The sequence below is a fragment of the Petaurus breviceps genome, unplaced genomic scaffold (genome assembly GCF_028583685.1).
Source record: "Petaurus breviceps papuanus isolate PSGF00001 unplaced genomic scaffold, PetGlider_PUasm1.0 91133, whole genome shotgun sequence".
NCBI lineage: Eukaryota > Metazoa > Chordata > Mammalia > Diprotodontia > Petauridae > Petaurus > Petaurus breviceps.
Window position 1 is genome coordinate 43,397,452 of NW_027187419.1, and position 23,165 is coordinate 43,420,616.

Here is a 23,165-nt window from a genome sequence, read left to right on the forward strand (position 1 = left end):
GTGCTAAATATTTTAAAAATATTATCTCATTTGATACTCACCACAACCCTGTAAGAAACAGGGGTGATAACATGACTTGCCCAGGGTCACAAAGTCAGTAAATGTTTGAGGCTGGAATTGAACTTAGGTCTTTCTGACTCCAGGACTGCTGCTCTATACACTATGCCACCTACTTGCCCCTTAGAATGGGTGAGTCAAAGAATAAATCACATAATAAATGATTTCATTAAAGATAATAACAACAATTAGATAACATGCCAAAATTTTGAGGATACAGTTAAAACAGTCCTTAGGAGAAAGATTTTAAGTCAAAACACTTTCATCATTAAAAAAGATGAAGAGCTGACAAAAACAAATAGGTATACAACTAAAGAAACTAGAAAAGCAACAAATTTAAAAATACACAATTAGTCACAAAAAGAGAAATCCTGAAAATCAAAGAGATTAACAAAATTGGGGGAAAAATTGAATAAGAATGAGATCTATTTAAAAAAACAAAATATATAAACCATTAGTTAAACAGATTTAAGAAAACTACTAGTATCAAAAATGAAAAATGCAAATACAGAACCAGTGAAGAAGGGAAAGAAATTATTAGGTACCATTTTACCTAATTATACACCATATAAAACTGAAAGTCTAAATGAAATGGATGATTATTTATTAAAATATGAACTATCCAGGCTAAAAGGACAAGAAATAGAGGACTTAGAAAACTAAATCTCAGAAAAAGAAACTAAATTAGTCATAAAAGTACTCACAATGTGGGAGGTGGGGGGAGGAGACAAAAAAAACTAGGACTAGAAGGATTTACAATCAAAATATACAAAACACTTAAAGAACAATTTCAATATTAAATTGCTTAATAAAGGAAAAGAAAGGGCCCTTCCAAATTTCTTCTATGACATAAATGTGGGCTTAATATCTAAACAAGAGTTAAAACATTAAAATAAAACAATAGAAAACAAAAACTATAAACCAATATTCCTCATGAATTGTAATATAAAAATGTTAAGATATTATCAAGTAGAATAGAGTAATATGTCATAAAGATTATGCACTATAATTAGGCTAGGTTTATGGCAAAAATGTAGAGCTAGGTCAATATTAAGAAAACTATAAGCATAATTAATTACAATTTTCACAAGCACAACAAAAATTATGATTGTCTTACTAAACAAAGAACAGTCTTAACAATACAAAATACATTACTGTCAAAAACACTAGAAAGATAAGAATAAACAAATCTTTCTAAGCGACAGGTATCTAATACTAAGAGCCACCATATTAACTGTAATGATTTTCAACTAGAAGCCTTTCCAGGGAGATCAAAGATAAATATAGTGCTAGAAATGTGTAATGGTAATAGGGATTTCAAGATCTTCCCTGTCCTTTAATAGGCTAAAATGTAATCACAGGGAGCTTCTCTCCCCCTCCCCCGCCAGGGGTGGGGTGGGGTGGGGTGGGAAGAGCTTAACAGGAAGGATCAGGAGAGAGGGAGAGCCAGAACTGCTGGGAGCAAGCAGCATGGAGGCTGAGCAGCTAGCATGAGTGAGAGAGGGGCATTCTCGAATAAGGGAGGTTGTTTTGTTTTGAAGTCCTGAGGGAGGGAATGCTTGGGAATGTTAGTGTTTGCTGCATTGGTATGTGTACCAACTCCTTGGCAGCTATGATGAATTTGGCTTTCTAGTACTTGAGTAAATTCTTTTGGTTCTGTCCTCTATGTGGACAGTCTATTACATTTTGTGATTCACAACTTCACCAGTATATTCATAGCCACTGTGGGGGCTGTGAATATAGAATTGGCATTATAAGATATTAGTTACAATAATAAGGCAAGAAAAAGAAACTGAAAGAATAAGCAAAGGAAAAGAAGAAACAAAGCCATCACTTCTTGCAGATGATGGTGGTTTACTTAGGAAACTTTAGAGAGCCAATTAAAAAAAGAAGTAAAAATTCACACACACACACCTTATGAGTTTTTTTATGACTAGATCAATTTCTTTTTCTAAGTTTTAGTTTTTTAAGTCCTTTATTTCTTGCTCTATTAATCTGGACATTTCATATTTTTTATAAATAACAAAGATGCAAGACAGAAATTCAACTCATACAAATCATTAGCATTTTTGTATATTACCAACAAAGTCCAACAGGAAGAGAGAGAAAGATAAATTTTATTTAAAACAACTAGACATAGTATGTTGCCACGGTACACAGGAACTACATGAACACAATTCAAAAATACTTTATACACAAATAAAGGTAGGTCTAAATAACTAGTGAAATATTAAATTGTTCACTGATAAGCCAAACCAACATAATAAAATAAAAATATGACCTAAATTAACCTATTGAGTTCCATACCAATTAAACTATAAAATATTACTTTATACAACTAGAAAGAAATAGTGAAATTTATCTGGAGGACAAAAAGGTCAAGAATATCAAGACAATTAATTAAAAAATGTAGGAAGGAAGGGGACCTGGCAGTATCAGATCTCCAACTAAACTGATGTTTCTTTTCTGTGCAAGCTCGGTGGCTTTCTGTTACATAGTGCCTTATATATAAGGAAGTTCCAAAGTCAATTCTTGATTATCTGTATTGAGAATAGGAGTTGCAAAAGAAATAATACTAAATAGCAAATAATCAAATACTAAGTTCTTACCACATCTGAGTATTTTGTTGAGGAAAATCAAAGCAGTCTGGCTGAACATCTCACACTGAGTATCAAGGTAAGCTCAAAATGGGTAACTAACTTATATAAAGTTTGACATTATAAAGACATTAGAGAAGGAAGAAATTACTTGTCAGATCTATCAGAAGGTAAAGTAGATAATTATGCTACCAAAATTTAAACTATTTTTGCACAAAAAGAAACAAATGAAAATAAAATTAGAAAGAAAATAGATGGGATTAAATTTTTTGCAGCAGTTTGACTGGCATAGATTATGGTTCTAAACTATATAGGGAATTAAATAAAATTTATAAGACAAGGTTCTCATATTGATAAAAGGTCAAAGGATATTAATCAGGCCATTTTTGGAGGAAGAGATATAAAATATCAATAGCCAAATGAAAAAATGTTCTAAATCATAAATAATTAGAAAAGTATAAATTAAAACAACTACAAGGTACAACATCACACCCATCAGATTGTCAAAATTAGCAAAAAAGAAAAATAAACAAAAATCAAATAACCAATAAAAAAAAACCCAAAATAACCAATGCTAACAAGACGATTGGAAAAACAGTAAACTTGTTCAACTATTCTGGAAAGCAATTTGGAACTATACTCAAAAAGCTATTAAACTGTGCACAATCTTTGACTCGTAATATTAGGTCTATACCCTGAAGAAATCAAAGAATGAGGAAAGGGATCCACAAGTCCAAAAATATTTGTAGTACATGGTTTGTGATGGCAAAGAACTGGAAGTGGTGAGGACACCCACCAACTGGGAATGGCTGAATTAATATGATAGAATATTACTGTGCTCTAAGATATAATGAAGAAGATAATTCAGAGAAAACGAGAAGATTTTTGTGAACTAAAATAGAATGAAGTGAGCAGAACCAGGAGAACAATTTATACAACAATAATATTGTAAAGACAAACAATTTTGAAATTTTTCGGAAAAGTGATCAACACAATGGTCAACCACAAGAAACATTGCTACAATTCTCCTGATAGAGAAGCAGTAAACTCAGAGTCTATATACAGATATACTGTTTCTGGAAATGGTCAATGAGGTAATTTATTTTTCTTGACTATAGATGTTTATAGATAGGGGTCTAGGGTCTGAAGAGTGATGGGGTGAATGGGCAGGGAGAAGATGGGAGGGAGAGAAGGCAGATCTCTGAGAAATAAAATTTGATTAAAAAAATGAAAGTTCTTTGCAAAACTGTGTAATATTTTAAGGGAAGAACATGAGGCCTCTTCTACATTATCACAAAACATGCATAAGTACTTAAAAGTATATTTAAATAAAAAGAAAAAATACTTTTAAATCATTCATTCAATACATTCTAGTTTATGTTAGGGTAGGAGGAGGTGGATGGGGGTGGAAAGCGGTTTTGGAATAATTCTTTATTTCAAAAAAGAAAAATCATACACCCTTTAAAGTCCAAGAAATACAAACTGGCATAGAAATCAATTTAGTGATTTAACAGTAATAAGAAGTTTCTTCATGTAATTGTAGAAAAATAAAGGCATAAGTTTACATAGAGAAACTGATGATTTTTTTTTTTGTTGGCCATGTTTATGTCACAATGGAAATGCTGCTAGAGTTGCAGTCAGATTCGCTGGCTCCAAATTATATCTTATTTCTCTCCCACACGGACTTGGGGCAAGTCACTTTATCTCTCTGGACCTCAATTCCTCTTCTATAAAAGAAAGGAACTAGACTTGAAATCCTCTTAAGGCCCTACTACAAATATAAATCTATGATTCTATCATGGAATTCTTGGATTTTCTTCAACAAAATACTTCAAAATTTGAAATCATTTTGTAGTTTCCATATTAAATGGCATGCACATAATAATGCAAAATAAACATTGGTCTCTGTTTTATGACAAAGAGGAAAGATGCCATCAGAGAGAAAGTGCTATGAAAAACAACGGAGATGGTTATTTTTCTTTTTACCAGATAGAGTTTTAAGAGTGGTTTCTTTTCTTTAACGGAAGCTTTTAATGTAAGAAAGTTCTTCCTCCTCCATGGAACTCATAAAAAGTCAGAGCTGGCATCTCTTTCATACCTTTAACTGCCCACGCTTCAGGAAGTGAACGAGAAGTAAGACAGAAGAGGAAGGATAAGAATAATGAGGAAGAGGAGGAAAAAAACGGAAAGAAAGAAAAATAGAAGGAAGAAATGGGTTCTAGGGGAGATTGTGAAGGCACAATTCAAAAAAAGATATAATACAATAACTGGTTGGAACAAAGAATAAACTTCATTATGCCTTATTCAAAAATATTATTTGCTTTCCCAACAAATTTAGGAAATGCATAACAATGTTAACTAGATTTTCCTATAATGTCTATCTCCCTAAAAGATAAATGCAAAAAATAAAATGAAATAAAATCCCAAAAACTCCAAGGAAACATTAATAAAGAACTTTTCTTTTTGCCTTGCAAACCTTAAAATGCTATAAAACTTAGTTATTATTTGTTAAAGTAGCACCATCCACAAATACAATGATCTTGTACCATATTAGTGATACCATGATAACTGTTTTTCTTTCCATGAAAGCAAAGGACTGAACATTTTAATAATGCTATGAAAAGAGAATTTTCCCTACTTAGATAGATGCATAATAGTATGGGGACCTAAAATTGTTCAGCAGTTCCAAACTTTAGGTGCTTCTTTTAGTTTTAGAATCTCAGTGGCAGATGGCAATGTTAAAAATAAAAAGAATCTACATTTTGTTTCTAAGGAAGGTGAAAACAATTTATAAGCTGTGTGAAGCAAGCCTGAAGTCTGAGAAATGACGCAAATTCTTTTCAAAATACATTAAGAGTGCACTGTTCTTTGTGTCTATTCAAAATAGCACATCAAGTATATTGGGAAGAAAGAGCAAAAACAAAGGAAGAAAATTACTGGCTAATTTCACTAATAAATATCGAAGGAAAAATTTTAAATAACATATCAAAAAGGAAACTACAGCAATATATCACAAAGATCATACACTATGACCAGGTGGAATTTAGAATAGGAGTACAGTACTGGTTAAATATTAAGAAACCTATCAGCATAACTGACCATATCAAATAACAAAAACAAGAAAAAAAATCATATGATTACATCAATTAATGCAGAAAAAGATTCTGACAAAGTATAATACTTCTTTCTATTAAAATACATTTAAAAAATGGGAAATAAGTAGAACTTTTCTTAAAACGATAAATAGTGTCTAATTAAACCAAGAGCAAACATTATCTGTAATGGGGATACGCTAAAAGCCTTTCCAATAAGATAACAGGGGTGAGGAAAGGATGTCTATTATCACCATTATTATTCTCTATTGTACTAGAAATGCTAACTATAGCAATATGACAAGAAAAAGAAACTGAAAGAAGGAAAATATTCAACAAGGAAACAAAACTATCATTCTTTGAAGATGATAGGATGGCATACTCGAAGATCCTAGAGAATCAACTAAAAAATAGTCAAAATAATAAACAACTTAAGCAAAATTGCAGGATATAAGATAACCTAACATAACACATCAGTATTTCTAAATATTACCAACAAAACACAGCAGGAAGAGATAGAAAGAGAAATTCCATTTAAAATACTGTAGACAGGGGAAGCTAGGGGGCATAGAGAATAGAGCACCAGTCCTGGAGTCAGGAGGACCTGAGTTCAAATCTGACCTCAGAAACTTGATACTTACTAGCTGTGTGACCTTGGGTAAGTCACTTAACCCCAATTGCCCTTCCTTCTCCCTTCCAAAAAGCAAAAAATAAAATACAATACTGTAGACAGTATGAAATATTTGTGAGTCTATGTGCCAAGACACACACATGATATATATGAACACAATTATAATATACTTCACACAAAGTCAGATCTAAGCAAGTGGAGAAATATTCATTGTTCATGTATAGACCAATCCAATATTTTTTTAAAATTACATTTCTACCTAATTTATTATCATCAATGCCATATTAATCAAACTGCAAAAGAATCACTTTACAAAACTAGAAAAAAATGAAATCTATCTAGAAGAACAAAAGGTCAAAAATATCAAGGGAATCAAAGGAAAAAGTAAAGGAAGGTGGCCAGGCAGTAGCAGATTTCTAATTATATCACAAAGCAGTAATAATCAAAACAATCTGGCATAGTATAAGAAGTTACAGGGGTAGATCAATAGAACAGATTGCATATACAATATAAAGAATTAAATGACCAGAGTAATCTAACGTTTGATGAACTCAAAGATTTGCTTTGGGGGCAAAAACTCATTATTAAACAAAAATTACTGTAAAAACTGTAAAGCAGTCTGGCAGAAGGTAGGCACAGATCAATATCTTCCACCATATACTAATGTAAGGTCAAAATGAGGTGATTTAGACACAAAGGGCATTATCATAAGTAAATTCACAGAACATGGGAGAAATTACCTATCAAATATATAGAGAAGGGAAAAGTTTATAACCAAACAAGAGATTAGAGGATCACAAGTGGTAAAAGGGACAATCTTAATTACGTGAAATTAAAATGGTTTTACATAAACAAAGCCAATACAGACAAAATTAGAAGGTTAACAGGTAATTGGTAACCTCATCATCTTTCACGGATTTAAGTATCATTTCTAAGAGTTGACATATACATATATACATATGTATATATAAATATGTGTGTATATATGTACATATGCATCCAGTATGGGCCTATCACTTGACCTCTGGTCCCACAAAACCATTTTCCTAATGGACAGTCCAAACTGATTGTCCCAAAGGTATCTTAAGCTCAGCATCTCCAAAAAATAACCGATCTCTCTCCCTCTTCCTCTCAAATCTTCTTTAACAAACTTCACTATTTCCATTGAAGGCACTACCATAATCCTAGCCATCTAGGTTCCTGACTTGGCATTATCTCTAACTCTTTACTCTCCTCCATTAGGTTAGTTACTAAATCTCGCCATTTCTCTGGTCATATCTCTAGTATCTGACCCTTTTTCTTCATTCATGCAGGTACCACCTTGGTTCAGACCCTCATCACTTCTTGCTTAGACCAGTGTAATAGCCTCCTAACTGGTCTCTTCTGCCTCAAGTTCCTTACACCTCCAATCTATCCTATACACTGCTTCCAGAATAATCTTTCTTAAGTTCAGATCTGACAATGTGATTCCCTTACTCTTAGTTCAAGTGGCTCCTATTGCCTCTGGGATACGAACAATAATAACAATAACAATATTAATGGCCATAGTAGTAGTAAAGTCTTTCTAAGGAGAGCAGCAGTAGCAGGAGCAATAATCGTAGCTAGAATTAGTTCTTTCCAAGTTACCAATGATCTTGTATTTGTCAAATCCAATAGCCTTTTCTCAATCATTCTTTTTGACCTCTCTGCAACCCTTAAACTATCAATCACCCTCTTCTCCTTAACATTCTCTTCTCTCTAGGTTTTCTGGATACTACTCTCTTCCGGTTCCCCTCCTACCTATCTGACTGTTCCTTCTATGCCTCCTTTGCTTGATCTTCATCCAAGGCAAGCCTGCTAACCACCACAGCTGTCCCTATTCCCTTCCCCCTCTATACTGTTTCACTTGGTGATGTTTCACTTGGATCAACAACCATCATAGATGCAATTACCATCTCTATGATATATATCCAGCCCTAACTTCTCTACTGACTTTCAATCTCACATTTCCAACTCCCTTTTGGACATCACAAACTGGATGTCCTATAGACATCTTAAACTCAACATGCCCAAAACTGAACTCATCACTTCTCCTCTAAACATTCCTTCCTTCCAAATTTCTTTATTCCTCAATGATGGGTGAGGGTACCAATTATCCTCCCAGTTCACCTAGGCTCTGAATCTAACTGCCATCCTCATCTCTTCACTATCTTTCACCACCCCTCCCCCCATATTCATTTTGTTGCCAAGGTCTGTTGTTTTTACTTTTGCAATATCTCTCCCATCCGTCTCCTCTTCTTTGACACTACCACCACCCCAAAACACTCTGTGTGTATATTAGCATCTATTCAATATATACTGATATATGTACTTGACTCCCTAATTGGAATATAAACTCCTACTTACTAACAGTTCTTTCTACTTGTGTCTCCAGGGCCTAGGCACTGAGCAGGGTATACATTAGGCATTTAATAAAAACCTGTTAATTGACTGATAAAGGAGAGGAAGGAAGGGAGATGAGGGGAGACATAAAAGAAGATGAGAGGGCTACAGCAGGAAATACAAAGGGTAGGGAAGGAAAGAGAATGAAAGGGATAAAGAGATGTAAAACAAAGGGAAAGGATAATATAGAGTGTAGAGAATGAAGGGGGAGAGTAATAAGATAAGGAAGAAAAAGGAAGAGGATTAAGGGGAAAAGAGATATGGAATAAAATAGGAGGGAAGGTGGGAAAGGTGGTAATACTTAATTGTGCATCTGCTTTCCTTTAAAATATTTAATCCAGTCAAACCTATGTGCACACAAGCCATTCTGTTTGCAAATTCCTGCACAGCAAGCTGCTCTATACTTAGAGCACACAATGTTCTTAATGCTTTAAAACCAATCCCTTCCCCACCACCCTCATAAGAACAAATAGCAACAAGGCACTGTCAATAAATATATTTCATGGGGCCACAACTAAAAGTTAAGTCAACTCCAAATATACTACCTCATTTATTTCAAAGACAAGAGATTACTTCCACAAGGTGGAGATGCTTATTTTTAGCAACAGAAAAGAATTAGATTGAGTATCTGACTAATAAAGAAGAAACAGGTGAATCTAATGCTTATTTAAAGCCTCTTTTATACTCTTCTCTGAAAAATTACAAATGAAATTCTTCTGGGCTCCTCCTGATCATTTACTACTCATGACAGCTGTGAAATGGCAGATATAGAGATGGCCTTGGAATCAGGAAGATTTGGATTCCAGTCTCACCTGCTACACAGAGGCTGTGTGAACCTGAGCTAGTTGCTTAATCTCTCAAAACTCTTAGGCCATTCTAAGATAAGAAGGTACAAACTCCCATTGAAAGAGGAAGTTTCCTTATGTGGAAGTCCAATATACCAAGGAAATCATAGATAGAACAACTAAAATTATCCCCACTGAGATCAGGCGTGTGATTGAGAAAATGGAGTGATATTTCATGTAGCAGTGCTGAACAACACCTTTAACCTTTTCAGAAAGGACATACTGTGGGTAGTTGCTTGAAAAAAAATTAGTTGAAAAAAAATAGTTGGATTAATTAAATTATAAAGAAACAACTCTCCAGGGGCAGTAATTCCCAAAGTTTCACTTTCACATACTTGAAATTATATTTAAATTTTCATTAAGTGTGACTTTTATTTAAGTCACTTCAATCTTCAAAAGAAGATAAAATAACTAACTTCTGTAAAATGCAATGAAGTATAAGGATTTGACATGAATGTCATATTAAGGGCTATTCCCATTTGATAAGTGGTAGAGAGAATATGAACAAATAGTTACCAATCAGTCAGCTAATACTTAGTGAGCAGTTACTATGCGTCAGGCAGTGTTGAAAGGCAAAAAAACCGGCCCTGCTCTTGAGGATCTGTGTCTAACAGGGGAGATAACATACAAGCTACTATGTGCAAACAAGATATGAAGAGAAGAAACTGGGGGAAGGAGGGGTATTCAGAGAGAAGACCCAGAGCCTGAAGAGGACTAGGGCATGCTTCTATAAGATGGGGCTTTGAATATTTTAAGGAAATCAGAGATCCTAGAAGTCAGAAGTGAAGAGAGCATATTCGAGGCATGAGAGACAATCTATGAAAAAGAACTTCACACTTTAAATGACCACATGAAAATATGCTCCCATAAGTAAAAGAAATGCAAATTTAAATGTAAATGAAGTCACCTCTCATACTATGCAAATTAGAAGACATAACAAGAAATGAAAATATTCAATGATGAATGGGTTGTAGGAACACTGATGCACTATAAGCAGAACTGCTAAGTAGATCAAATGTTCTAGATTTGACAAGAAAAAAGGAGGATATTGTCCATGCCCACTGACCCTAGAATCTCACTAATAGATATATATCACAAGAAAGTCAGTCAAAAATTAAGTTTTGCTATATACCAAAAACAGTCATAACAGCATTTTTTGCTAAAAAATAAAGACAAAGTAAGTGTGCATCAATTGGAGGATGGTAGAAAAATATAAATATAATATCACTATGAAATAAGACATTATAAACACGAGAAATTCAGAAGAATGGAGAGATTTTTAAAAATAGTATTCATACTTTTTGTTCTAACCTCACCTTTATTTCCAAATATATTCCTCTTCTTATCCCTTCACGGAAAAACCATCATATGGGAAGATTTTTAAAGAACTAGAGCAGAATGAAATTATGTGAAACCAAGAGAATAATGTACACAATGACAACTATAATATAAATGAAAGATAACTAAAAGGAAGTTGAATTCAGAGCAAATCAAAAACAGAAAAGATCATAGAGATAACCAAATACACCTAGTTTGGAATTAGAAAGACCTGAATTCAAACCTGTCCTCAGACGTTTACTAGCTGTGTGACCATGGGCAAAGCACTTAAACTCTGTTTGCCTTAATCCCCTTGAGAAGGAAATGGAAAATGACTCCAGGATCTTTGCCAAGAAAACCCCACGGACAATAATGACATGATACAGTCCAAGGGTCATAAAGACTGGGAAACAACTAAATGACTGAACAAGTCACTGAAAATGGAAAGGTAGGGGGCTACTAGGACAATACTCTATTGGAAACTGTGTCACGGTATACTGGAGGTTTTTATTTGATTTTTCTGTCTTGGTCATAGTGGAAGATTCAGAGTGGGGCAGGGTCAGAGTGAGGTGGATGTGGGAAATAACTGTGCTGTAAAGATAAAAGGCACAGTGGAGCCAAGATGGTGGAATAAAAGCAGGAACTTGCTTCCGCTCCTGCTCCAACCACCTCCAAAACCAGCAAAAAAATGACTCTAAACCAATTTCAGAGCTACAGAACCAACAAAGAGACAGAGAGAAACAAATCTCCACTGAAGGTGGCCTAGCAGGCCGGCAGAAAGGGTCTTTCCCATCAGACTGGGAGCTAAGCACAGTCCTGCATGAGCTGCGCCATCCCAGATTCATGGCCCAGACTGCGCAGAGGAGACTTCAGGAGAGTGACTCACAGGTAGCTGGGATGATTTCCAGACTTTTTAACCCATAAATGCCAAAGAAAAAGTAAAAGGTCAGTGGAGAACGCTGTTGGAACTGGGTGAGGAGCACAGTCTGGCCGCTGCCCCCAGGGCGAGAAGTGGCAGAGGCCCAGTGGCTGCAGCTGTTGTCCTGTGGCTGCCTTCAGAGCTCCTGGCCTACAGATTGTAGGGGGACCAAACGACAGTTCACAGGGTAATTGCTCTTGCTTTGACCTGCCTGGATGTGGGTTGCAGGCTTGGGTGGTGGTCCTGGGGTGTGTGGCCAGTATGCCAGAGCTTGTAGTGGCAACAGAGAGGGCGCCCTCCTCATAGCTCGGACAACAGCTCTGACAACAACTGTGAAAATCTCAGTGATTCGGGACACAGCTCTCTCCACTCTGGAAGCAGAGTTCTACCGTGGCAAAGAGCTCAAAAGTCAAGTAATTGACTGGCAAGATGAGGAAGCAGAGGAAGCGCAATCAGACCACAGAATCCTTTTTTGGGGATAAAAAGGATCAAAATGGGGAACCAAAAGAAGACAAAAAAACCCCTGCATCAAAAGGTTCCATATATATATGCTGGTTACAAGCCATGGAGGAGCGCAAGGATTTTGAAAATCATTTAAGAGAAGTGGAGGAAAAATTGGGAAGAAAAATGAGAATGATGCAAGAAAATCATGAAAAGTGAGTCAACAGCCTGCTAAAGGAGACCCAAAAGAATACTGAAGAAAATAACACCTTAAAAAATAGACTAACTCAAATGGGAAAGGAGCCCCCAAAAAGCCAATAAGGAGAAGAATGCCTTAAAAAGTCAAATTGGTCAGATGGAAAAGAAATTTCAAAATCTCACTGAAGAAAATAATTCTTTCAAAATTAGACTGTCACAAATGGAAGCTAATGACTTTAAAAGAAATCAAGATGCTATAAAACAAATCCAAAGGAATGCAAAAATAGAAGACAACGTGGGGGCGGCCAGGTAGCACAGTGAATAAAAGCACTAGCCCCAAAGTCGGGATGACCTGGGATCGAATCTGGGCTCAGACACTTAGTACCCACCCAGAAACACCTGGACGTGTAACCTTGAGCAAGTTACTTAACCCCAATTGCTTAGGGGTGGCCAGGTAGCAGAGTGAGTAAGAGCACCGGTCCCAGAGTCGGGATGATCTGGGATCAAATCCAGGCTCAGATACTTAGCACCACACCCAGAAATAACTGGCCGTGTAACCTTGAGCAAGTTACTTAACCCCAATTGCTTTAAAAAAAAAGGAAGACAATGTGAAATATCTTACTGGAAAAACCACTGACCTGGAAAATAGATCTAGGAGAGATAATTAAAAAATTTTGGGACTACCTGAAAACCATGATCAAAAAATGAGCCTAGAACATCATCTTTCAAGAAATTATCAAGCAAAATTGTCCTGATATCCTAGAACCAAAGGGCAAAATATAAATTGAAAGAATTCACTGATCACCTCTTGAAAAAGATCCCCAAAAGAAAACTCCTAGGAATATTATAGCCAAATTCCAGACTACCCAGGTCAAGGAGAACATAATGCAAGCAGTCAGGAAGAAACAATTTGAGTATTATAGAAACACAATCTGGATAACACAAGGTCTAGCAGCTTCTACATTAAGGGATCAAAGGGCTTAGAATATGATATTCTGGAGATCTAAGGAGTTAGGATTAAAACCAAGAATCACCTACCCAGCAAAACTGAATATAATGCTTCAGAGGAAAATATGGTCATTCAATGAAATAAATGACTTTCAAGCATTCTTCATGAAAAATCTAGAGCTGAACAGAAAATCAGACTTTCAAATACAGGAAGCAAGACAAAATGAGAACATAAAGAGGAAAAAGAAATCACAGGGACCTTATTAAAGCTGAACTATTTACATTCCCACATGGAAAAACGATAATTGTAACTCATGAGACTTCTCAGTATGAGGATAGTTGAAAGGAATATATGTGTATGTGTGTGTATACACATAAATACATATATGTATAGGAGGGTACATGTATAAATATATATGGGAGTATGTGTATATGTGTGTACACGTATACATAGACAGAGGGCAAAGTATGAGTTGAATAAGAAGGGATGATATCTAAAAAATAAAATTAAGAGGTGGGAGAGGAATATATTGGGAGAAGGAGAAAGGGAGAGATAGAATAGGGTAAATTATTTCATATAAAAGAGGCAAGAGAAAACTGTTGAAATGGAGGGGAAGAGCAGGAAGGTGAAAGGGAAAGGGTCAACCTTATTCTCATTGAATTTGGCTTAAGGAGGGAATAACATGCACACTCAATTGGGTATGTCACCCTACAGGAAAGTAGGGGGGAAGAGAATAAGAGGGGGGATGATAGAAGGGAGGGAAGATTGGGGGAGAAGGTAATTAGAAGCAAGTACTTTTGAAAAGGGACATGGTCAAAGTAGAAAACAGAATAAGTGGGGGGGGCGGGATAGGATGGAGGGAAATATAGTCTCTCACAATATAACTACTACGGAAATGTTTTGTGTAACTACACATGTACAACCAATATTGAATTACTTGTCTTCCCATTGGGAGTGGGTGAGGAGGAAAGAAGGGAAAGAATCTGGAAAGCAAAGTTTTAAAAACAAATGTTTCAAAAAAATGTTTTTTACATGCAACTGGGAAATAAGACATGGACAATAGAAATATAGATATATGGGGTACAGAAATCCATCTTGCCCTACTAAAAAGTTAAGGGGGGAATGGGGGAAGATAAAAGAGAGGACAGATTAGGGGAATGGGTTTTCAGTAGGCTCACTATTTTGGGGGTAGGGGAAAGACAGGGAGAAAAAATTGTAATTCAAAATCTTGTGGAATGAATGTTGAAAACTAAAAATAAATAAATTGAAAAAAACATTTAAAAAAAGATAAAAGGCACCAACAAAACTACTACTACAAAAACCAGTATGTAGTCCTCTGCATCTCCATTGTGATACTGAGGTGATTCTGGGTTCTTGAAAGCTATGCTAAAAGGATTACAAACTCTGAAAGGAGGTACAGTATAAAAAAAAAACCCACACCTGGAATAGAAGCTAAGAGAAAGAATTTCTGTCATTTGAGGATTTTAGCAAAGTTCTTATCACCAGAAGTTAATAGGTAATTAGTTAATTAGGTAATAAAGTTTAAATGGACCCAGGAACCAACCAAGTCCATTTTATACTGTTAGGGCTGTGATATGTTTCTAGTTATTTAAATGATTAAGTATATTTTGAATTTATACATAAGCCTTTTCATTTTGAACCATGTTTCTTATTTTAGGGATATAATCCAGAAAATGAAGGCAATTTCCATAATTATTTAAGGTTTTGTTTACATGACCCATCAGTTTTTCACTTCATATTTCACTGAATTAGAAGTGATTTCAGAGGTCATCTAATTCAAACCCTGCAAGAAAAATGAGGTCTAGAGACGTTTATTAGTTTGTCCAAGGAAAAACAAATAGTTAATAGCAAGCTAGGACTTGATTCCAGGAATTGTTGACTGCAGACTTCTTTTTCAATGGACCACAGTGGCTAGGCATGGCATGCATTGACATAATTCTCCATCCCTCTAGAAAGCATATTGCTTTGAGATGTAGACAGTTTTTAAATTTAACTCCTGGGTTAAACTCAATATTCTATCCCATCTACCCAATTCTATCTCATTATTAACTATCTTCATTGCCTGGAAAGTGGGGAATATAGTCCCTACCTTGCCTTCAAAGTATACTATGGAGATTGATCAGTTCTATTAGAAAAATAAGCTTCTATAATTCTATAAATATTCCTGTACAATGTCTTTTGCAATCCCATACTGGCTTTGCTATTAATGCAGATGAAGTGAATTATTCACTGAATAATAAATGAATGCTAAGAGGATGTGTTTTCCTAAAATATGAAATGCATTTATTAGTCCAGTTGGGACCTCACATAGTAATGCCCTCCATAAATGGTTGCTAAGTTAAAATGAATTATGAAAAGTGATCAAATGTCAAATAAATTATTTTAAGTCCATTGAGTTTTGCTGGCAATTCGAAGTGTATTTCCAAATAACTTGAACCAACACTGTTTTTGCTACTACCTGCTGAGGTGTGATCTAAAAGATTCATGCATTCTTTAGCATCTGCTCTAACATCAAATGTAGAGGTCCAAATCTATAATCAAAGTTTCATCTTGGCCTCTCAAAAGTGAATTGTTAGGGTTTATTTTCAACATCCAGAATACATTTACATTTGGGTCCATGAAATAAGTTATGGACTTGATCGACAATCATTCAGCAATTGAACCAGCATTTCATTAAATGTCTACAATGTGACAGGTAAAGTGCTAATCGCCAGATCAAAGCTCAGTCCTAACTATTCCTGCTATTAAATATCTTATTATTTCTACACAGGTAGAACTTCATGAAAAAAAAAATCAAAGTTTTCAGACGCAACTCATTATTAGGGGAGCAAATAATGGATACATACTAATGTGTTTGAGTTTATTGGGAAGAGGATATAAGATCAGATCAGACTGATGAAGCAACTATTTTCTAGTTAATTTTCTAATTTTATAACTTAGCATTTTAAAGTATATGTATTTTATACTATCAATATGGTAAAATACTGTACTTTTATGCTGTTATTAGCAAAAAGAAACTTCTAACCATAAACAGTTAATCTACACGATTTCAAGAATTCACTGTTTCAATAAAAACTATTAACCACGTATTTGTGGCCATTATCACTACTGATGAACATTCATTATATTAACAATAGTTAGCAATTATATGGTGCTATAAGGTTCCTAAAGTGCTTTACAAATATTATCTCTTTTTATCCTCACAACAATACCAGGAATTGATGCTATTATGATTCTCATACTATTCACTTGGGCAGGCAGAAGTTAAGGAATTTGCCTAGGGTAACACAGCTAGGATGTATTTGAGGCTAAATTTGAATTCAGGTCTTCCTGAATTCAGGTCCAGGGCGCAAAACTGAGCACACAATTAAATGCAGAAGACTTTTCTAGGGAATATTTTGTGAGAAGTCTCTGAATTGCTAACTTTTAAAATTGTAGAGCCATGAGGGACCATAGAGGTTATTAGTCCACATTCCTTATTTTATAGATAAGGAAAACTGGGCCTAAAGGGTTTTACTAATCAGAAAGCTGGTGATGCATCTGATACCATTATGCTACATATACTGCCTATGGTATATATTTATGGTAGATAACGTCCCTATTTTTGTTGTCCATTTTTTTCTGTCATGTTTGACTCTTCATGACCTCATTTGGGGTTTTCTTGACAAAGATACTGTAGTGGTTTACCACTTCCTTCTCCAGCTCATTTTACAAGCGAGGAAACTGAGGCAAACAGGATCAGGTGATTTGCCCAGGGTCACATAACAAGAGCCCAGCATTCTATCTACTGGGTCACTTCATTGCCCAATATCTCTAAAAGATATGGTATGTTTCATTTCAACCAATTCTGAAGCAGAGGATTTACAATTTCTAGTATCTGCAAGTAAAAGTGGGTAAAAATGCCATAAAAATCAGAATATCACTTATACTGTAAGGCAGACAGTTAAGAATTGTTTGAAATGGACAAATCCTATAAGCTAAGCTAAAGGATGAGCAGAATGGAAGAAAAGTTGAATAATTTTCCAGGCATAATTAGAACACAAAAGCTTGCCTGCTAATTCAGTGTTCTTAAATGGAACTTAAGATCCACACTTGCCTAACGAGAAACCAAATCACATCAAGCCAATTCAGTCAAGCACACTATGAACTGAGCTGGGGAAACTGCCAAAACTACAACTGGTTCTATACCTACTGCTAGGCCTTGGTCTGGAAGATAGTTTTACGAAAACACATTATTTTTATCCAAATCATACCCCAGATCTACTTTTAAAAGGCACAAATTGATGTTGCTGGCAAACAGAGACATGGTTACTGGATAGTTTATCTATTTGCATGCCTGCCAAACCAGAAAATGCAGGGGAAAATATTTTTTCCCTAAATTGTACATCTCCTTTCTCTCAAAAAAGCCTCGGAGGGCTCCTTTTCCAGGGTCAAGCATGTATGTATATACTTTTATATGATATAAAAATCAAATATATCATCAAAACGTTCTGGACTTCAGAGATTTTGAAGTTTTGTTCAATTTATGTACTACCCTACTAAAAAATAAAAATGTTCTCTTGATTAACTTGAATCATATATTTGTTATTACTACCTATTTCAATACCAACATATAACACTGATTTCAAAACAGGTCCCTGTGAAAAGCTACTATATTCATTTATGTATTTTGGATTCCTAGGACACTGATGAAATAAACATTTCCTTCATATATTTTAATCCTCAGAAAACTTCATCTTCTAATTTTTTCAGACCGAAAACATCTATACTATCTCTCATTTTCTTAGCAATCAAAGATAGAAAAATTTTAAAAGCCAAATAAAGATTTTTAAAAATTCTTTAAGACATCTAAGTCTATGCAAAACTATGTCAAATAATCAGAGACATATAAATAATGAAAAACAAGGAAATTAGTTATATATGTGTACAGTGTACATGAATGCTAACAAATTGAGATCTGGCTGCAAAGTAGAAAAATAAACTATGAATCTAAATACAAAAAAATATGAAATAAAATCCTTTTTAATAAAAAAAAATTCAAGTAATTAAAAGGGACTTACCTGGTTTTGGCACTGAGTTTGTCACTGACTGAGGAACTTTTTGGTTAATTAACTCGACACAGTGACCAGGAAAGAGTCCCACCTACAAAATAAAAGAAATCTGTAAATACTCCCAATTCAGCTTTGACTAATGTGCACCATGGACCCTCCCATTTGTTTCTACTATTCCCTGACACAAATAACATATGAATCCAATTGTACAAAACAATATTAAAACAAAATCTGTTGCTACAGAAAATTATAGTTGTGTGTGTAATGTGGCCAAATATGCAAATTTGCTTTTTAGTTTTCTGATATCCATAGACGTTTTCACATGAGTTATAAATATTAAGTCTAGCAATAAGTTAAATATACAAGATAAAAGACTTATAACCTATTATATCACTTAAAAATCCAAATCTAATCATGTTGATATCTGCCCAGTTATGCCTTATTTGCTAAGTTTTAGGTAGCTTTTGTTTGCTTTTTAAAAATGAAGCTGAATAACATATTTTTTTAAAAAACATCTAAACTGATCCTTTACAAAGTTTAATAATTACTACCTACTCCCTGCCCTCCATTACAACATTCAAGTGGTTCCTTATTATAAATATTAACTTCTTTGTTTGGCATTAAAAGCTCTTCACATTCTGGCTCTTTCCTACCTTTCTTCTCTTCTCACACACCATTCCCCTCTAGAATCCCTACAATCCAGGCATAATGGTACACTTGCTCTTCTAGCACATAACATTACATTTTCCAACCTGGTGCCTTTGCACTTGCTGACCCTGTGCCTGGAAAGTTCTCCCTTCTCACATCCATCTCTTAGTTACTACTAAGAGTAACTGGCTGCCTTCAAGATTTAGCTCAAGCACCACATTCTATAAAGGCCATTTTCTGATTCTATTTCCTGCCCTGCCATCAAACTTTATCTTTTGTTTGTTTGATATACCAAACCTCGTGGTAGTAAATGTGTGGGGGAAAAGCTCAACTAATCTGTCTTATTAGGGGGAAAAAGAATCGTACTGATAATGGGGACTGTGGAGATGGAAGGGGTAAGTTTGCATTCTTTTACTCCGTCATCAACTCCTACAACAAAGGAATTGAGGCCTATTCCTGAGGACTGAGAGAGATGGCTGGTAATCCATGGATGATAAGGTGGCCTCCTATGGAAAGAAAACCATTCAATTTGGATGCTGAGAACCTGGGTTTGACTCCTAATACCACCTATTTCATGGGATTGTTATTATAATCTAATGAGGTAACATTTGTGTAATTAACGACATGGCCTTGAGAATCCTTAGGGAATGTACAGATTTGTCCTTTCTAGAGGTTATGCAAAATATGTGCAATATCCTATGCCTACTGCTAATCCAACAGTAAAACAATGAGGAATCAATTTCTGGTCATGAGTACTGTGATGATGAAAAATTATTAAAAAAACTAGATTAGAGTTGATTAATAATAATAATATCATGATCATTGTTATTTCCTCTGGGGCCTAGAAATTCTTGATGTTATATTAAGGAAGCATCACTATCATCTACAAAATATTGCAGTGTATTACCATAGCTTAATAGAACAAATATGATAATATACACCCTAAAAACAAAAGAAAAAATTAGGACAGAAAACAGTTCCCAGGCAATATTTACAGATGTTTCCTTAGATGTGCTCATAACTAAGCTGCTATGCAGCAGATGTTACTGCTGAAAGTTTGAAAATCACATCCATTCGTGTGTCCCTCTATTGACAGACTCTGGGGAAGAACAGAGAAAGCTTCCAAGAATCTGATTCATCATGAAATTCTGAGTTGCACATTTTCCTTCAGTGTTGGATTGCTTTCATATGATTATTTGTTACATTCTTGCTTTATTTTGGGGATCAATATTTTGTAACTACTGCTAACCCATGAGCACTCAAAAGTTTACTTTAAATAATTAAATATTTGACTGCTTCCTAAAACAGCCTCCATGAATAATATACTCAAATAACATATCTTGAAAAAAGTGACGGTTCTCATTTTTTGAGAAATCCTCAATTTTAGAGCATTTGTTTCTCCATTTACAAAACAATCTAGCAATCAACAAGCATTTACTAAATGCTTGTTCTTCTAAGCAGAAATAGCATGAACAGTAGGACTGTTTCCATTTTATCTCTTTATTTTCAGAAACTAGTGCCTAACTCACAGTATATGCTTAACAAACCCTGGTTTTAAATGAAAGAAAATGAAGTTAGTCTTCTTTGACCCATTTTTGAGATTCTTGGGTTAACTCTTTGTGATGACTGTTTCCTCTCCTAAGTATTTTTTCTAATTATTTATTAATCATCTTTTTAAATTGGTCTTTGTTTTTTCCAGGACTCAAACACATGACCTATAGCTTAAGATTTCATTTTCCTCCCTTTTGTGCATTTTGCCTTTTTCTAGTTCAGTGACATGTCTTATTATATTCTATTTCTCAAAGAAAATAGAAAATGGTTTGTACTATTTCCCCATGTTTGGGGGGGGGGGGTGGAGATTGTCAATTCTCCATTAATCATTTTTTGTCCTATTCAAAAACTTGTTTCATTTAGAACAGCAGTAAAGAATGGAGTAACCCTCTTTTCTCATTGTTTATTTTCATCCATCTACCCTGCACTGATCTATCCCTTCTTTGCTCATCTTCTTTCCTGAATTAAAAAAATAAAATATAATCTCTTTTGATTATCCTCAGCATTCCTCTAGAGAACAGTTTATTTTAAACCTTGGTATTACAGACAATATTTGAATAGGATGATGCCATTTTGGAGAAGGAGTTCATCTTTTATTCTATCTTGCTTCTAGCTTCTGTTAGCACAGTCTAAAGTTTGTAGACTAGAGTTTTATGCTTCTATGTACAAGAAACTATGCCAGCACTGTAGACAGTAGCTTATATGAAACAGATCTGAGGCTTTTACTAGAAAAAAAAAATCCACTCCACTCCAAGCAAAGTAGCACTTGTAAAGAGACTATTATGTACAAGGCACTGTGCTCAGAACTGAAAATATAAAGACAAAAGGAGGTGAAGTATTTAACACAAGGTAGATAGAGATAAAGACAAAGGAGAGACTGACAAAGTACTTCAAGGATTTCCACAGGAGGAACAATGATATAACATGGATACTTTCTATAAGAAGTGAAGAAGAAAATACTATCCATATAGGAGGAGCCAAGATGGCTGAGTAAAGACAAGGGCTCACCTGAGCTGTCCCCAAATCCCCTCCAAACAACCTGAAAATATCTCCTCAAAACTAATTCTGGAGAGGCAGCTAGTGGTGCAGTGAACAGAGCACTGACCCTGGAGTCAGGAGGACCTTAGTGCAAATCTGACCTCAGACACTTAACATTTACTAGCCATGTGACCTTGCGCAAGTCACTTAACCCCAACTGCCCTGCCATCCCTCTCCAAAAAACAAAACAAAACAAAAACTAATTCTGGAGTGGCAGAATCAACAAAAGGATGGGGTGAAACAATTTTGACAGCCAAAGATAACTCAGAAGGTAGGCAGGAAAGGTATGTCTCACTGGGAAGAGAGTGAAGTACAGTCCAGTGCAGGCCATGCCAGTGCAAGCCTTGCCTAGCAAGCCAGCAGGGGGTGACTAAATCAGTGTTAGCTTCTCCTAGAGGTCTCAGCCCACAAACAAGGTGAGGAGGCCAGACCGAAATTCCAGGAGACCCTTTCTTGGCACTAGGAGAAGGGCGAATTGTTCATACAAAGTTCCAGGTCGCAATGCCAGGGCAAGAAGGAGCAGAAGCAGGGACCCTAATTACTGTCCTAGGGTACAAAAAGAGTACTTGTGGTTGCTCACAGACTAGAGTATAGGCCAGGAGAACGGTGACCACACCTCTCTTTAGATCATACCACCTTGGAAGAACTGAATGCTTTACAGACCTCCAGAACTATCTCTGAAAACAGCAACCCAACAAATTTGAAGCTTAGGACAGTGCCTCCTCCACCCCAGGAGTAAAGCCCTACTTAAACATAAAGTTAAAAGTAAAGAAATAGGCTGGAAACATGAACAAACTACAAAAAAAGAACCTGACCATTCAAAGATACTATGGTGATAAGGAAGATCAAACCGCAAACTCAAAAGAAGAGAACTAAATCTAAGCAGCTACATGCAAAGCTTCAAAGAAAAATGTGAAATGTTTGCAGGCCTGGAAAGAGTTCAAAAGAAGATTACAAAAATCAAATAAGAGAGGTAGATGAAAAATGGGAAAAGAAACATGACACAATAAAATCATGCAAAAAGTCAACAACTTGGTAAAGGAGACACAAAACAATACTTAAGAAAATAACTTTAAAAAACAGAATTGACATAGTGCTTAAAAAAAAGAGGAACAAAAATTTGACAAAAGACAAAAACTCTTTAAAAGTCAGATTAAACCAAACAGAAAAGGAAGTACAAAAACTCACAGAAGAAAAGAACTCCTTAAAAAGCTGAATAGGCTAAATGGACAAAGAGGTACAAAAACTTATTGAAGAAAACCCTTAAAAATCTGAACTGGTTAAGTAGAAGCTAATGACTTTATGAGACATCAAGAAACAGTAACACAAAATCAAAAGAATGAAAAAATAGAAGAAAATGTGGAATATTTTATTGGAAAAAAAACTGAC

The 23,165-nt window shown here is 35.2% G+C and overlaps 1 protein-coding gene across 6 annotated transcripts in view; it reads right to left on the reverse strand.

The window, feature by feature from the left end:
• ARHGAP32 (Rho GTPase activating protein 32) overlaps positions 1-23,165 on the reverse strand; it is a 423,257-nt gene that overhangs the window by 101,011 nt on the left and 299,081 nt on the right. For all 6 annotated transcript variants that reach the window (XM_069079883.1, XM_069079882.1, XM_069079885.1 and 3 more), the window contains one exon: positions 18,549-18,630. In XM_069079883.1, the coding sequence (XP_068935984.1) occupies positions 18,549-18,630 (82 nt within the window). The remainder of the gene's footprint in view (positions 1-18,548; positions 18,631-23,165) is intronic.